Source organism: Vidua chalybeata, chromosome 13, assembly GCF_026979565.1.
Source record: "Vidua chalybeata isolate OUT-0048 chromosome 13, bVidCha1 merged haplotype, whole genome shotgun sequence".
Lineage (NCBI taxonomy): Eukaryota > Metazoa > Chordata > Aves > Passeriformes > Viduidae > Vidua > Vidua chalybeata.
The window spans coordinates 5375139-5393041 of NC_071542.1; the positions used below are offsets into that span (position 1 = coordinate 5375139).

General features: G+C 39.8%; 1 protein-coding gene across 4 annotated transcripts in view; it reads left to right on the plus strand.

Annotated features, from left to right (window-relative positions):
- Positions 1 to 17903, plus strand: part of OTUD7A (OTU deubiquitinase 7A) — a 42431-nt gene that overhangs the window by 3777 nt on the left and 20751 nt on the right. For all 4 annotated transcript variants that reach the window (XM_053954936.1, XM_053954939.1, XM_053954935.1 and 1 more), the window contains exons 2-5: positions 2135 to 2291; positions 3349 to 3503; positions 13774 to 13956; positions 15854 to 16072. In XM_053954936.1, the coding sequence (XP_053810911.1) occupies positions 3419 to 3503; positions 13774 to 13956; positions 15854 to 16072 (487 nt within the window). In that variant the 5' untranslated portion in view covers positions 2135 to 2291; positions 3349 to 3418. The remainder of the gene's footprint in view (positions 1 to 2134; positions 2292 to 3348; positions 3504 to 13773; positions 13957 to 15853; positions 16073 to 17903) is intronic.

Below are 17903 nucleotides of genomic sequence, written 5' to 3' on the forward strand. Positions count from 1 at the left end.
GCAGGTGTCTGTGTGTGTCTGTAGTGTTACCCACAAGAGGAGTGGTGTGAGGTGAATGATTGTGTTAGATCTGCTCTGTGTGTGTATTTAAAGTGTATTAATGTTTTGCCAAGCCATTGAGAGCAAAGGTGGTGCTGATGGTGAGGAGAGACCAAATCCATCTGGGGAGAAGTGGGTCTGAGAGCCACCTGCCTTCTGAGTCACTGCCTCCTTTAGAATTTATAATTTATTTTCTCTTTTGCTTACTTTTTACACTTCCATCTCGGTGGCTTTTCACAGTAGTTTTCTGGCAGAGATAATATTTTTAAGACTTTCTTCTGTTGAGTTTTTAAATCTAAGTTCTAGAGGACTGAGCAAACAACTTCCATAGGGAAGAAACCAGTGTTAGTTCAAATGCATGCAGAGAGGATCCTGCCAACTCTGCTCTTTGCTTCCAGAGTGTAGACTCTGTGGTAATTCTGAGGTGATGCTGACATCATAAATGCAGAGATTGGTGTTATTCTTTGCACTAAGAAGGATGTCTTTTTTTACTGTTGAAAATACTGAAGTAATGCTGATTCTGAGACAACTCATGAATTGGCTTCTCCAAGCTGATATACACTTCAGCTCCCCAAACTTATGAGCACTCCAGCCCCCACGCAGTGACTGTACTTGAGGGCCCAGCTGGTGCATTTTAAATTAACACTCATTATACTACTGAGTCACTTCTGGTGGTGGTCTGAAATGCACCAATGCTTTGTATCATCTCTGGCAGGTTCCTTTAGTTTGATCCATATGTTTCCATCCTGCTGGCTAAGATTAATTCTATTATTTCATGTAGTCACTAAAAAATTAGTTGTGTTCAGTTTCTGGTGATCTTTTTGTACAGATTAGTGCTGTTGAGTACAGTGCATCTACGTATGAGTGTTTGTTAAAAATAAAAGTAGCATTTTTGTCCTACATTTGCTTTGGAACAGATTCAGTTGAGATAGAGCTTAGATGTCAAATTTGGCCATAATCCATTAAGGTAGTTCTCTTTCCAAAATATCTGCATTTCCTTTTTAACTAGTCTCCTCAATATTTTCAGCTTTCCTTCTGTTACTACACTTTCATTAGGATTACCCTTTAGAGGTGTTTCTCTTGCACAGACGTGATCCACTGCAGTTTCTGGTCCTTCACTGGACTCACTCCAGTATGTCCATGTCATTCTTGTGTGGTAGATCCAGAAAGGGACATAAAACTCCCAATGAGTCTCGCAAGGACTGAATAGAGAGGAAAAGATCACCTCCCCTGCTATCCTCATGTGGCCCAAACATAATGATAGACTTGTATAAATAGTATAAAAGATGTGAAGCATGCAGGTGGTGCAGTGTAGAGGCCAAAAGAGTGTGAAGTGGGTAGAATTATCAACAGGGTAATCTACCTTTGTCCTGAAAAACATGGAATTGGTATCCAGGAGCGCAGGTCTGACGAGGAGCTGTGAGGCAGCTCCAGTTGTTTAGCCTGGAGAAAAAGGGGCTGAGGGGCATCTTATTGCTCTGGCCTGAAAGAAGGCTGTGGTGAGATAGGTGTCACTCTTCTCCCAGGCAACAGTGACAGGATAAGAGCACATGGCTTTAAGGTGCTCCAGGGGAGGTTCTGATTGGACATCAGGAGGAATTTCTTGACGAAAATTGGAATGGGCTGCTCGGGAAGGTGGTGGAGTCACAGTCCCTGGAGTTGTTTAAGACTGGACATGGTGCTTACTGCCATGGTCTAGTTGATAAAGTGGTGGCAGGTCATGGGTTGGATTTGATCATCTCAGAGGTCTTTTCAAGCCTTATTGATTCTGTGATCTTAAAAGTATCTTCCAACTGTAACAATTCTATGATTCTGTGATTTTATATCCCACAAATGTTTAGTTTGTTGGACTAAGTTGGGTTTAGTGGCCAGTCCCCATGGATGAGGCTGAGAAGGACCCCACTGTCCTGAGGCAGAAGGTAAATGTTTTTGCATTGTAGCAGGGATATGTACTTGCACAAAAAGGTAGTGTCTAAGAAAGCAAAGGCATTCCATTTTTCAGGCTAAGTGTAACAAGGTAATTACATATGAAGTAGGAAAGGACTGTTTCATGTGGGGGACAGTGAAATTAATTGAATTCCAATTTCCTTCACAGTTTATTTCCCTGTAGCTGTGGTCCAAGCAAGAGCCAACCAACATCATCTGCTGCCAGTAGAAAATCTCCATGCCAGACCTTACCTTTGGCATGAGGTAAAGTTGCAACTGAGGCTGTGAGGAGGAATCAACAGGAAAAATCCAATTCATGCTCAAAGGTAAACTTTGGCCAAAGAATAACAAGCATGAGAGTAAAACATATGCTTTTCCTTACCTTGTCTATTGTTTAATTTCCTCCTGTTTTCTTTGCTTTGCAGCATTTCAGCAGCAATGCAGGCAGGGTTGAAGTATGGAAATATGCTTAGGATGACTGTGCTTTAAATTCCAGCTGTTTTAATAGCTTGCCTGGCATGAACTCCTCTTGTGGTGACTGCTTTAATTTCTATTTTATGTTTGTAAAGAGCATTGCCTAGAAGGAGGAGATTTCTGTTTTCAGGAATGAAAAGAAGATGCAAAATGCAGTAGAGCAGATATTTTTTTTGTTGGCCATGGATTTGGCAGGAAAAATTCCCATGCCAGACATTGTCACATTTCACTTGGGGCAAAACATGATCTGCTTCTTAACAGGTCCCTGGGTGATTGTGCCACCAGGAGAGCATCCTAGTAAGATTGTCCCCCACAGACTGCAGTAAAAATTGTTCAGCAGCTACAGAATTGGTCACCAGTGAAAGGAAATAAAACAAATAAACCTCATAAATTACTGTAATATCAGCTACTATGAACACTGGTTTAGCCACAGTTCTAGAAAAGAAAAGAAGAAAATTAACTCCATCCCAGCCAGACCCAGCACAGCAGAGAATCTATAAATTACAGGAGCTGTACTGGCAAGGCAAATAAACGAACAAATCCTAAGCCCTGCTTTATGTGTTAGTATTAGTATTAATGCTAAACCTCAGTTTATGAGCAGTGACAATGATCTGGTGATTGTGCTTTTAATAAACCAATCTTATGTTTAGCTGAATTGGAGTCAAGCTGCAAAGCTATTTATGAGCTCACATAAGAAAAATCAATAAAAACATGAAATATTAGGATAGAGAAAACCTTCCCATGTGAGTGACCAGCATCTCTGGTCAGAGGCAGAGATGGATGACAAATGCTGTTTATTTTAATATGCTGCAAGCTTTTTTAATAGTCTTGTTTAGGGAATAGAGGAGAAATGTGGTTTATGTCACCTGGGAATATATTCTAAACCATGTTGCTTTTTCTCCTTGGCAGATGGAGACCTTTTAGCCAGCCAGTGAGTCCAACTGCTGCTGCACATCTGGCAGCACCTCTGAATGATCACATGACTCTTGATATGGATGCAGTCCTGTCAGACTTTGTTCGGTCCACAGGGGCAGAACCAGGTCTGGCAAGAGACTTACTAGAAGGTAAACTTTTTGGACCCAACCATTTCCTGTGTTCACTGCTTGCTTAAACCAAGAACCAGTCATAACAAGCAGCTCTGGTCTAAGGAAACTGATATTTCTTGGTATTTTTACAAAGTCAACTCTTGTAATGAGCTGACCATAGATTATACTAAAGCAGGTGTTCTTAACAAAATTCTTAAATTAAAGCTTCCTAGTATTAGATTGCTATGTTTTAAGTTACTAAGAGTCAAGTGTTTATGTGCCCGTGAGAGAAGGGAGGAGGCCAGGAGAGAAGGGAGGAGACTTTAGCTGAATTTTCATATTCAGCTGCCTGAAAGTAGTTGTACAAGTTTCTCAGGTCACAGTATTTAGTCGAAGTTTAGTCTAAAAGGGATTTACTGTACAGTGATAGAGACACCAGAGGTATTTTTAGGTCCCAGTGGTTAATAGTCATAACTGAACTTCACAGCATGGGAGCCAAGTGGCTAGGCTGAAAAACAACTAAGAAGCTGTATCAGAAAAAATAACTGTCTATTTACTCATTTTGTTGTAGTTGTTTTAGGTTTATAGGCTTAAAAGTGGAAAGACACCATTGGTATTTGAGAGCATTTCATAATAGTTGGGTTTGTTAATTTCTTTTGATGTTCCATACTGAACTTGCTGCCTGAGAGATTTGGGGATTGCTTTTTTAATCTTAATGTGCTCTAAGAAATTCAGTTAAATCAAAGTAACTGAACAGCTACAGCAGATGTGAAAATGTACCTCATGTTATATATCTCCTTTTTGCAAGAGCTGCTTCACTTTATGTATGCTGAAAGTTTTTAATTTTGTGGTAAGTTCTTCCTTTACTCTGGGCTTTTCAGTAATAAGGCATGATAGTTTATTAACACAGAGATGCACACAATTCTGCAGCATTTCCCAAGTCATCTGTTACATGAAATAAAACCTTGGAATGCCTAGCAAGGAATATTAGCATAGGCTTGCTATATTTAAGAGTTTTGTCTGTTTTGTCTGACTGATTTGATCAATGTGTCATTCTCGCCTAGAGTCTGTCTTAGTCTGATGGTCTTCTAGAAAAAGAACATGAGAAGATTTTTCTCAGCTATGTCAGGACAGATTGTCAGATATTGTGCTGATAGAGCATTGCCAAAATTTCAAAGGGTTCCTACATATCAGAGGTCTTTCAGAAGAGAGTTACTTGCCTTTTTTTCCTTTCTATAAAGAGCTTTCAAATAAATATAGAATAGAGTTTCTCAGTGTTGTACCTCTCATTTCTGTAGATGAATAGATTTACATTGAACATACTAACAAAGAAATAAGAAATAAAGAATCTAATTATTCTGACAGGCTAATAGACATATGCATCTGCCCCAAATCATTTCCTCCTACACAGGAATTTCTCAAAGTAAAAGGGATTGTTGCTAGCTCTGAACAAGATGTGCTCAGACAACCATTTCAGCAGTTGTGGCTACATTTGGTGTAACAGCTTCTAACACTGGGCATATCTTGTGCTGGGAGGCAGTAATTGATGGAGTGGTTTCTCCATTTGTTTAAAAAAGACACGACAGGGACTGCTGCCCTCACAGCATTTTGACTATCACAGTGTGTCAGTTCTCTGTGAGTAGCACTGAAACCCATGGAGTAGCTTCTTAACAATAACATAAACAATATTCAGAAGAGCAACCCACCCCACACCCCTGTGATGCCAATGTCTTGTACCTGGCCTTGGAATGATGTTTGTTACAATCAAACTTCAAAAACAGGTGTGTACAAATATTTCCCAAAATTTTCAAGGTTTGGTTGTTCATAGCCCTAAAAATGATGTTCATAGTGAACTTGGAGCCAAAAAAAGGCTTGTGTAGAGCCTCATTTCCATGGAATCATAAGTTTTGGTCAGATCTTCTATGACCCAGTAGCCCTTTGCTCTTTCCAACCCACTCAAAAATTCTATTTTTATAACTTGATCAGACTGAATTTTCGCAGTGTGCTCCTATGGAGTAACATTTCTTTTTCAGAGCCAATGCTGTTTCTCTTGTTCGTCCCTGGGGAAAATTTCTTTAATTTCACTATCCTGTAGGTAATCAAGGATACCAGTTTCTGCTTCCTTATCCAATTATTTTAACATATTAATTGTTTTACTTTGGTTATGTCCCGCTACATCCACAGCACAGTTGTGCATAGTATGTGTTGTTCGATCCGGCAGCAAGTGGGTGAGTTAAACACACACTGACTGTTGTGCAAATAGCTATAAAATCTATATATTGCATATAGATTTTCTACATTGCCAGAAGCTGTCCTAAATGTTGGCTCACTTGATGTTTCTATACTCTGCCTGTCCTGCTGGTAAAATCCCTGCAGTTTTCTTCTGCTGAGCTTTATATTGAGCACAGCTGCTTGTCTCTATCTCAGAAAACATTCTGCTTGTTGTGCTTGACATGAATCTTTCAGAAAGTGTCCATTCTACTTTTGAAATGAAGAGCCAAAGAGATTTAAAAAAAAAATAGTTATATAACATTTTCATGGCTGGTATCTGGTATAAAAGTCTAATATTGGACTTCCATATTTATTAAGCTGCTTACAGCTATTTCAAATTAATTATAAATTAATATTCATACATTTCAATTACGTATCATTAGCTGTACCAATACTGTGTTAGTGGATTATACACACATGCTAAACCATTTGTTCCTTAGAAATGTAATTTTCTAGCTTTGCTTTCATTTTTGGATGATTACTTACTGAGTCTTTCATGTTTCGTTTCCCATCTCTGAGATGTTGTTTGCCAGTTCCTGAGGTTTTTACCTTATTTATGTGCTCTCAAGAACTGAAAGCATTCTTGTGTATGTGAGGTGATGAAGAGTAGAAAATATATTTTTTGAACCTTCACTGGATCTGCCTTTTCAGCCTTTCATTCTCAGCCTTTGCTGCTTTCTATAAAAACAGCCTTAAAAAAAAGCCCTCAGTTGAGTAGTTAATATTGACAGAGAAATTTGAGAATAAATGTGACCCAGGTGACAGAAACAACAATCTCAGCAAAGCAGTTTGAAAAGCAGCCTATGCTGGCAGCCATGTGTATCCCTGCTTTGAGCAGGAGTGAATTCAGGAATGGATCAGCCTCATGTCACAGGGAAACAGGAAATCAGCTGCAAGACTCTCCAGATGTCACCTCTGTGTGTGCAAGGCACCTTCTAGTCACTGGGAAAACTCCTTTGGCTCACTCAGTTTTTGGAATGTTCTTAAGCATAAACTGAGAGCTCTGCATGGTGGAGAATTGATTTCTCTTCAGCTGTGTGAGCTCCAACTTCCCCGTTAATAAGGAAGGTCCAGGAATAAGGAGGGCACATCTCTTTCCCTCCTGGATAGTCTGGGCTGGCACCTTGATTCTCTCACACATAGAGTAACAGTAATGCTGGTGTGTTTATGTATAATCTACTTAAAATGTGGCCTAAGGCAGAAAGAAAATCATTATAGAAAATAGTTTAATCGTTAAAAGAAGTTGTACTGTATATGGTTCACAGTGTCAAGGCTGTAGGTGTGGATGAACTTGGAGGTCACTGATAAATCAGGAGAAAGCAGCTCAGTTTTCAGGGAGCTGCAGGTGTGCAGGCAGTGTCCCCTCGAATAGAGGGGGAAGGCATAGGATGACATTCTTTAAAATGCCAACAGTGTAGGCAATCATCAGGCACTGGAGGATTTGTGAAATAATAATACAAACTGATTCAAAAATAATATATTTAACTGAAAAGTTGCCCTTTGTATAAATGGTTTCATTTATTTATATAAATGATGTGGCATTTCACCATTATATAAAAATAACTGCTGTCTATTTGCAGCTTCAAACAGCACTTAATTGAGGGATATATAGCTGGACATGAACTCAGGAACTGGGAAATTAGCTTTCCAGTAATGAAATGTGAGCAGGAAAGGTGACTGACCCCATGGAACAAGACAGAACCGCAGTACAGAGGCATCTCCTCAAAGAACAATGTATACAAGCAGAATTCAAAGAAAAGCATGTAATTTATAGAGAGGGAGAGAGACATTTACAGTGCTGTCATGTGATTGAGTGTACAAAACTAACTCCCCAAAAATAGTCTCTTATTCTTCTCTCCCTCAGATGGTTCCTTTTTTTAGTTCTCTTGTGGAAGGCTTGGCAATGGGAAGAGGAAGCTGAGCTGCTACCAATGTCTCGTTAAACAGTGAGCAAAACTGTCATTTCCAGCTGCCTGTTCAGTTTGGAGTGACACTTTGCATTCTAGCAGAAAATGGCATGTGTTAACAAAATGGCCTTGCTGTATTATTTTCCTTTGAGAACATGGACCAAAATTAAATCTTGTTTTAAAACACATGGTCTAATTTTATCCTAATTTTGTGTATTAGTTTTTCAGAAGGAAAAAGAGCTGATCTGAAGTTCTTCTTACCTTTTGCCTCTATTTCATGCCAAACAGGAAGAAGTGCCTGCATTTGAACTGAACTTGAGGATTGCTTTATTAGCAGTTGGTTTGTAAGAGCAGACTTCTTTGCATTAGCCTGGGGTGTTTCTCTGTTGCCTTCAAGTTGCACTTACAGGTGCATTTCATAGATACTTTCTTGATGCTCAGTGCCCTCCTCAGATGATTCTTCTCTCACTGAAAGTGAACTTGTTGCCCACTCAGTTGATGTTGTCCCATAATGGCTGTATCCCATTGGGTCCATTGGTCCTGTTTCACTCCAGGCAGCATTTCCTGTCCCTTTGAACCTTTCCTCTGCTGAAGTCCTATATATGTTCTGTATAGACATTTCTCTGTCTATATGTGTTGTTGCTGCAAGTTGCCTTTCATTATGGTTCTTACTGTTTAGATCTTTCCTAGTTCCACATCTCAAATTGCATCCTTTCCAGCATTTTATTTATCATTAAATCAGGAATTTCAGTGGCCTTTCAAATGTTCTTTTAACATATTGGAGTAGGTGGATATTTGAAAGCTTGGAAGGGGGGAGGGAACTGTGTGATAGTTGCACGTTTGCTTTTCTTACTAATTGATGATAAAATCCTCTTGGTTTTCATTATACCTGATTTAAGAAGTGAAAGACAACAGATTTATTAACTAAAATTATACTAAGTTATAATGTTTTAGCCAAAATAGTACAAAGCAAAAAACCACAAAGACTAAATAATATCATGTTGCTCTGGAGTTACAGCGCTGGAGAATGCCCTTGTGACACCCCCACCTGGAGTGCTGCATCCAGCTTTGCTCCCCCAGTGGACCTCTCAGGACATGTCCAGAAGAGGCCATGACGATGTTCAGAGGACTGGAGCACCTTTACTATGACAGCAGCTTGAGCTGTTGGGGAATAGAAGGCCCTGGGAAGGCCTTGGGGTACCTTCCAATACCTAAAAGGGCTCCAAGAGAGCTGGAGAGGGGCTTTTGACAAGAGCACAAGTGATAACACAAGGGAATGGCTTCAAACTAAAGAGGACAGGGTTAGATTAGATATTGGGAAGAAACTCTTCCCTGTGATGGTGGTGAGGCCCTGGCACAGGTTGTCCAGACAAGCTATGGCTGCCTCATCCCTGGAAGTGTCCAAGGCCAGGTTGGACAGGGCTTGGAACAGCCTGGTCCTGTGGAAGGTGTCCCTGCCCATGGCAGAGGGTTGGCATGAAATGATGTTTGAGATCTCTTCCAACCTAAACCATTCTTAGAGTCTATGATTTTATCAATGCTTCTAAGGTTAATCCTAGTTATGCTGTTCTTTAGCACTTTGTTTATTAACCCTCTGCTCTAGTTTGAGGGTAAATGGCTACTTAGATCATATATTGTTTTATCTAAATCTTTGGTTGTTCTTCAGGCTCATGATGCCTCCTGTTGTTATTCAAGGAGCCATTTTTTAGGGCAGAAACTTCACAGTGTAGCTGTGGTTTTTTTTTAATATCCCTTTTATGTAGGTGTCTGCTATCTCTGACACTAAAACATCAGAACCAGCCTTCAGCCACAGTGTAGCTCTGATTCCTTACTCAGCTGCACTATTTTTTCTTTTTTCTTTTTTCTCTTTTTTATTTTTCTTTTTCCTTTTTTCTCTTTTCTTTTTTCTTTTTTTTTAATTTTTTCTTTTTTCTTTTTTTCTTCTTTTTTCTTTTTTTCTTTTTTCTTTTTTTTTCTTTTTTCCCTCTTTATTTATTTTTCTTTTTTTTTTTTTTCTTTTTCTTTTTTTTTTTTTTTGGTGTGTGTGTGTGTTTTGTTGTTTTTCCTCCAAACAAGAAGGACTTGGTTTCAAAGCAGAGACCTTTGAATGTTGCTAAATTACACACCTGCTGACTCACATAGCACATGTAGCTGTTCAGGAAGCAATTGCTCACTAAGAGTGTTCTTTCTGTTCAGTCAGTGAGTTCTTTTGGTTTCAGCACCCTGATAATGATTTCACTTCCTGTGTTTTCTAACCATCTTTGTGCTCCTCCAGCTTTTTTGCTACCTGACGTTCTCTGGCCATTTGAAGCTGGAAGCCTTTCCTGCAAACCTACTGTGTTGGTGCTGGTTTGGAGCAATCAAATTGTTACTGATCCAGAGCTGCCAGTGGCTTATCTGATACGATTGTGTGCACTGAAATAACGTTGTTATGCCTCTGAAATGCCTTTTTAAATACAATAATATGTCATATAAACAAAGAAGCAGTCAGTGAACGGGGTGCATCAGATAAGTAACAGTGAAATGAAAATAGCAGGCAATCTAAAAAATAGCCTTGTGTTGTTTTTGTCTGTGAAATTGCAACACAAGCTTTTACTTTACTTAAATTAATTGATGAAATTATGAAAAATAAATTAATTGCCTGTTACTTGTCCCTCATGCATAACCTCTGTGCAGGTAGGAAAGACTGGCCCTTTCTGTTGGATGCCTGTGCAGGAGATGGCAAAGAAAATGAGAGATGTGACAGAGAAGGGAGTTGTGTGAGGAGCAGGGTCTGGGAGATGTCAGAGAAGAACATGAGACACACACACAAACAGAACTTACGAGAAGACTTCCTCTTTCCCTTCTCTAGGGACCAGAGGGAGTCTGTGCAGTCTGCCCCAAACCAGGGGCCAATGGCACTTGTTGGACAAGGGGCAAGACTGGAAGGAGGGACCTGCCCTGTAGGCTTTGGGTGGGAGGATATGTTTGTTTTCCATATTATATGAGTTTATTTTTGTCATTTCTAACTCAGGGGGTTTTGTCTCTCAAAACTTGGTTTGTAATGTAATAAGGTATAGTTTTAGAAATTCAAAAGCTTTTAGTATGCAATGTTTAAAGGAGGAGAGATAGGTAGTGTTAGTTCTGTTAATCTCCACAACCACAAGCCTCACTAATTTCCTCAGTAATGTGCAGCTGAAACTTTCTCACCTACCTGTTCAGATCCTCTACTCTGGACATTTCTGAATTTAATAATCTTCCTGATTGGTTCCCAGCTTACCTCTTGTTTCTGCAGTCTATTCCTGTGGTCCAAATTACATAATATTTTTTATTAGATTTGTTACATTTTTAAAATTTATTTTGCACTGCATTAAATTTTGTACCTATTTGTATTTCTTCTCTCAGAGTCTTTCATAAAACCCTTGGTTTTGCTCTCTCCTTTCTCTAAATGTCTTTGCTGCCTCCAGTTTCCTTAATTATGATTTTTCTTTGCTGATTCTCCCAAACTGATGAATTCTCCTCCTTTTTTTACAGGCAATGAGGAAAACAAAAGATTTGTCATTTGTATTTACTTGTGAAAGTGTAAATCAAATGGAAAGGGGCAAAGGGGGAAACCTTCCATCTTTCCAGTGGAGAGGGTAGCTGGAAACACTTATCCTGGTCATTGAGGGTGGCTAATTTTCAAAAACACTATTTAATGGAGATGGAAAGGTGCTGAATATGTTCTTTAATTTGGTTGAATGTTTTTCTTGCATTTCAATGCTTGGAGGCTCCAGCAAATTTAGGGAAAGTGAGTCCAATCATAACTTCCTGTGTTGGTTCTCTGAAGTTTAGGGCTTTGGTGCTGAATTGGTGCTTCTTTTCAGGAGATGGGGAGAATTCCAGGGATATGAAAAGATTTGAAAATTAAATATTTATGTGTTAGGTATAGAAATATTAATTTTTGTAAGGTTTCAAGTCTGTTTTAGAAGTTCATTTGCTACAACATACCATGGAGTGTAACTCAAGAGCCACTGTGCAATCCAGTTTTAAATGCAACACATTGTGAGCCTGCTTTCTGAAGGCTCAATGTAATTTTTATGACAGAGTTTTTATACAAGATGATTGCATTTGGCTTAAAACTGAGGCCAGCGGGATTTCTGTGAGTCTGCTGATTTTCTGCTTTCTCTTACATACATCAAAGCCCTGTCACACAGCAGCCACTTACAGCACGTGCACTGGGATTTTTGTTAGCTTCAGAATTTAAACATGAAAAAATCTTGAGCAGGGGAACTGCAGAAAATGCCCTGAGAAATGCTGTTTGTGTTCCAGTGCTACAGGTCTGGTACTCAGGGATCTGTACTCAATGAATCCAGGATGTTCCTGCAGGTCACATAGCCTGGGTTTGTAGCATTGCCAATACTAGAATAATAATGTTTAAAGCTACATTTCCTAGAATTGTATTTATTGTCACCTTCACTTTTTTTAAAATTTACTTTGTTTTTATGGTTGGGAAGAAGAATTTAAGAATGTGTGTAAAGTGCCTCTTAAAACCAGAAGCAAAGAAAAGCAGTTCTTACTCCAAACACTGATTGGGTTTGGGAACGCGCTCATGGCTCTGTTTGGGTTGTGTAACTTGATTGGGATGTGTGTAAAGTTAGAGCAGAGCCCTGACTGGATTACAGCCATTCACTCTACGCGGGCTTTTTAGGGAACAAATGCTGGCAATAGCTGAAGTTCTTGTTCCAGTATCTCTGACGATTTTCACTGAATTTACATTTTGTCCTGTAGACTTTCTAATAGGCAATTACAGCATTACAGAACAATTCTGTATGGCTCACATGGTGGTTTATATTCTAGTCTCCTCAGGAGCTAGATAACATTCTTGCTCAATGATACCAATTCTCCTTTCAGAATTTTGTTAGTACTTCAAAACCCGAGGTAGTTTAGCTCAACCCTGTAGGTACCAGCTGTTTGTGCTGGTTTTTTTCCTTCTTTGGTTAGGTTTTTGTTCTTCACAGATATGACTGTAACAGTAAAAGGCTTTCTTCTATCTGTTTAAAACTGCTTTGTATTATATTTAGCTTATCTTCTTGGTGTAAGCAAGTAAGTTATCTTTAACTGCTACTCATGTAACGTAGTTTCTCAAAGTACATAAAATGACAACCTTCTATGATGTAATAAATCATGTATTAGTCAGAATCAGGTTACTTTTGAATTGCCAGGAAAAGTGCTTGTGGAATGCTCTGGAAGTCTCATATAACTTGGAGGGTCTCTCTTTTTACTTAATATTTTTAATTTTCCAATTAGAAACAAGTACTTGGAGAATGGTAAACATCTCTGTATCTTAACTTAGTAGGATTATTTTGAAAATAGCAGGCAGACATCTCAACATTTTTTTCATGGTTTTTTTTTTTTGAGAATAACAAGTCCTGTTTCACTACCTGTACTAAACAGACTTTTGCTTCTCTGGATATTGGCCTGCATTCTGTGGTTGCTGGTCAGAGCAATATACTGAAGTGGAAGTTGGAAGCAAGTCCTTTAGAGCATTCTGTGCTGACAGGTTCCATGAGCAGTTCCCACAGACATAGAACCACACTGTGTGAGTCTCTCGCTGCAGGTTTTGTTACAGAACACTGTCCTTTTTTACCTGCTTCCTAAAAAGCTTTTAAAATCTCTAAGAGAGTGAGTTCTCTTTCATGTAGGAGATAAAGGGACCTAAAGTATTTTTGTTTGCATTCTAGCTGTTCTGCAAATGAAAGATAAGAAAGTTTCTCACTCTTTTGGGCTATGACACTATGACTCTTGTCTTCCCATCATTGCTCCTAATTATTAATTATTATTAATACAACCATACAATTGCAAATTACTGCTCCCTCTCAGTGGGATTTAGAGCTCATCCTAAATTGCTGATTTTTGGAGCCATTTGATTCTAGTCTGAGCAAGGGAAGTCCTGGCCTTGATCACTCCTGTGATACAATGTCAAAATGTTGAGTTTATGGGTGAGAGGAGAGCAGTGGATGGTACCTTTTACTCAGTGGTAGCTGGCTTTGACACTTCTTCCCACAGTGTTGCTGTGTTGGGATACCATAGGCTGGGGAGTCCCAGGAGGGTGCTGGGGGTAGCTGCTCCCCAGACAGAGGTGAGCTGAGGATTCCTTTGCTGTTTTGCAGGCAAGAACTGGGACCTGACAGCAGCTTTGAATGACTATGAGCAGCTGCGGCAGGTGCACACGGCCAACCTGCCCCAGGTGTTCAACGAGGGCAGGTTTTACAAGCAGCAGGAGCCAGAGCAGCCTCCCCAGGTGGCCAAGGCTGAGAGGCCCTGCCTGCAAAGGCAGGATGACATCGCCCAAGGTAAGAGCTCCTCTGTGGGGTTTCAGGGGACAGGTGGGTCTCAAACCTGTCTGCTTGGGAGCTGTGCTTGGCTGCAGAATGTGGGAGGCCATGTGCCAGCGGCGTGTGAGCTGTGTCATTGTCATGGGGCTCAGAGCTGCTGCTACACCCTATTTTTCATGTTTTGGTGGTTGTGAGCTCTGCCTCAGTTCTGCAAGTTGTTTTTTTAAATGGATGATTAAAGTAAAATATGTTGTCCCCAAGCAGTCCTGTGGTACTCATGAAAGGAGTTAATTAGAGGCTGTCACAGACCACTCTTGTCTATAGTTTTCTATGCTTATTGAAACAAGCAAACAAAAAGGTTTAAAATCTGTATTTCACTCTTTGCATTCTTACTCACAGTGTGTGGATAGGGTGTAAGCAGACTATGAATAACTTTCAGCTTTGAAATGTCATTCTTTTATGGTTCCACAGAAACTGCCTCCTATCCCCTGCTGAACAGAAATTGAAACCTTAAGAAAAATTAGTCAACTACCTCTAACAGTTAATTTCCAGTACAAGGTGATAAGCATTAGAATTTGCTTTTTTGTTTGCAGACCTCTTATGGGTTTTATTTCAGATCTCTCTCTGACTGTTGGGTTGCAATTTTTTTCTATGAATTTCTCAAGAAGCTGTAGCTTGTCCCAAAATAAATCTGCAGGTCTGACAGCTTGTCATGTAGGCAGGTAATAGCATAGCCTGGTGATGGCTTTCTGTGCAGCCATTAAAAGGAACAGAAGGGCTTCCCTTCTCCTGCTGACTCTTCCCTCCTGTTAAACAGGAAATAGCTTCAGTACTTAAGAGTTTCAGTAAAGCTTTTTAAAAATTGCTGACTTTCATCAGAAGAAAAGGAACTGTGGTACTTCTTAAGACTCTTTAAAGCACTGAATACAAATAAAGGGAGGAAGAGCAGCACAGTTGATAAAACCATGTGTCTTTAGCCTCTTTGTAATACAGTTTGCACTGAAATGTTCATCTGATGTTTAGTGGGTGCAGTAGGTAGTGTGAGGTACATCTGGCTTTGACCACCTGGACTGACAGGAATTTGGCTGTCAACTCAGTGTATAGCTGAGGATCTCCTGGTCAGAGAGCCACCTCTGACTGACAGGTGAACCTAGGGATGTTCAGGGAGGAGCAGAGAAGGGAAAGGAGCACCTTGGTTTGCACCAAGGAGTGGAGAATGCAGCCAGCAGGGGAGAGCTGGGCTGTGCTGGGAGGGGTGATGGAGTGACAGCAAGGGGACGTCACATAGAGGTGCTGCCCTGCACTTCAGTGCCCCTTCTCAGGGGATTTAGCTGAGATGTACAGGGAGAAGAAACAAATGCAAAATCAAACCTTCTACTCTCTCCCTCCATTTAGGTCAATTTAGGTAGTGCAATTTAAGTCTCAGAATTAGAAATATTTTGATCTATTAGAGAAATAAAAGTTCACAAACTGCAAGAAAGTTAATTTTAAATAACCATTAGTCAGTTTGAGATGTCCTAAAAACACTATTAGTGATAAATCATGTTAAAGTAAGCTTTAATTAGGAGTTCAAAACAATAACTGATTATCATCTGTCTGTAAATTTTTTTTCCAATGAATCCTTGAAAACTTAAGATACATCAAAGAAAAATTTTATAGGAATATTTATTTTTCATATTTTGTTACTTTTACTGCTGATCTTTTTTGCTAGAAGGAGAGTCAAGTTCCTTTGGCTTGCTCAAGGGAACTGTAGTAAGAACAAGCAATCTTTCACAGTAGGGAAATAACCTGAAAAAGGTAGCAAACAAGATGTGGAATAAATTCCTAGTGAAATGAATGTGCATTCACCAGCCTTGGCATTGCTGGCCTTTTAGGCAGTGGTACAGGCTGTAACTGCTCTTTGGTTTCTCGACAGAAAAGCGTCTTTCCAGGGGGATTTCCCATGCCAGCTCAGCCATAGTCTCCCTGGCTCGCTCACATGTAGCAAATGACTGCAGCAATGAGCAGTTCCCTTTGGAGATGCCCATCTACACATTCCAGCTACCAGACCTGAGCGTGTACAGCGAGGACTTCAGGAGCTTCATCGAGCGGGACTTAATTGAGCAGGCCACCATGGTGGCATTGGAGCAAGCAGGTGGGTGACACCTCAGGTGTCTGTCAGCAGCTGGGTGACACCATGGGTGTCAGTAGGTGGCCAATCCAGCATTTGGGTTGGCATTTCTAATCCTGCTTCATGGCCAGAGCTTGCACATCCTGCCTGGGAAATAAAAGCCAGAGAGTAAATGCAACTACTGTGTTCTTTTCCAAATGACTCATATCCCAACCCTCTGTTTCTTTTGAAACATTATAGAAAAAATTGTCAAATTTAGTTAATAAAACAAATTGAGAGAGGAAGGAAGGGACTGGTGGGGAAGTCATGCAATAGACAAGGACATGAGTCTGGATGGTCAGAGGGAGTTGGTACTTCAAGTTCTTATGAGGAAATTACATTGCAGTGACTGTGAAAGGAAACATCTTAAGGTTCTGTTGCAGCTTGAGAATATAGTTTTTAGATATGTATTTTATGTATTTATTTTTTTTATAGTGAGAAACTATGTAATTTTAAAGCAATACTTCAGTATTGCCATGGGGGAAAAAAGTGTAGATATTTAAAATTAATGTTAATTGACATGTATTAGTAGTTTAAAGTTTTAAGCCAATTTTGAAGGATATGGAGAAATCTATTTAAAATTAATATTGGTGCCGTATGAAACAGCAGGAATGCTAATGAACCATGAAATGAACACATCTCTATAGTGAAATGCTCAACCCTGGTGATAAAAAAGAGTTGTAAAATCAGATTTCAGGGTTGCTTGTGGAATATGGAACAGAGAGTTGCCTTTTTTGTGTGTGGATTGCTCTACTGGCTTGTGTAACACTGGATTGATCGGAGATTCATTCTCCAGCCCTGGTGCCCTGTGTGAGCCCAAACTGATGAAGTGCAGCTCCGGTTTGAGGCAGGAGCTCTGCTAATCTGGTGTCCCACTGAGTACTTATGAGGTGTTGTCATGTGCTCTTTTTTGGCTTTGGTGATTGAAAAGCCAGACATACTTAGATAAAAGCCTCAAACAGTACATACTTAAGGAAAAAGAAACAAAACCTACAAACAACCAAAAGAGCCCCAAGCAGTGTTCAGAAGGCCTTTTTCTGGGAGAAATAGCAGTGTAAAATAAGGTAGGAATTCTACCAGGCAACTATGAAGCATGAAAACTGCAAGTCACCTATGAAGAAAATATATCCAGTTTCTCTAAGAACTAGCTAAGCCAAGGAGGACAGGGGAAAAGTAGGATGATTCTTCCTCTGTCAGCTCTGCCAAACCCTCCAAATTCCTGAGGGATAGCAGAAGATACCTTGGTATGGTACCATTGTTGACCTACCTGCCTCAGTGCAATCACAGCCTTTAGAGTCTAGTATGAACTAGAGGATCACAGAGACTTTCTGACCTTACAATCAGAGAATATGTGAATTTAGAGCTGGCATCCTCTAATCCATACAGAGCTGGCTGGCTTTGAACTTGAAATGGCTGCAGAAACGACCAAATTTGCTGCCTCTTAGCATTCCTCTCTCAAACCTCTCTGAAAATTAGAATAAATAATTTTTTCTTTTCTTCACATTAATTAGGGCAGTAACTTGACACACACTGGAAAAGTGCCTTCATCCCCAGAGTTTCTTGCACCCTGGAAAGGAGAGGGTTTGACCATTTGAAGTACTCAGGGTTTTGATCACAGGTGTGCTTGTAGCCTACATAGACTTAGTTTACTTTGTGAGCATTTCATTCAAATAACTTGGAACTTCCTGGGAAACACTTCTGTATTTCAAGTAAGTTAAACAGATCGAATGGTTTGCTTAAGAAAATCATGTAAGGCTTCATAGAAATGAACCTTTTGTCTTTGTTTTAGATGTAAAGATATTCCGTTTTCTGCCTA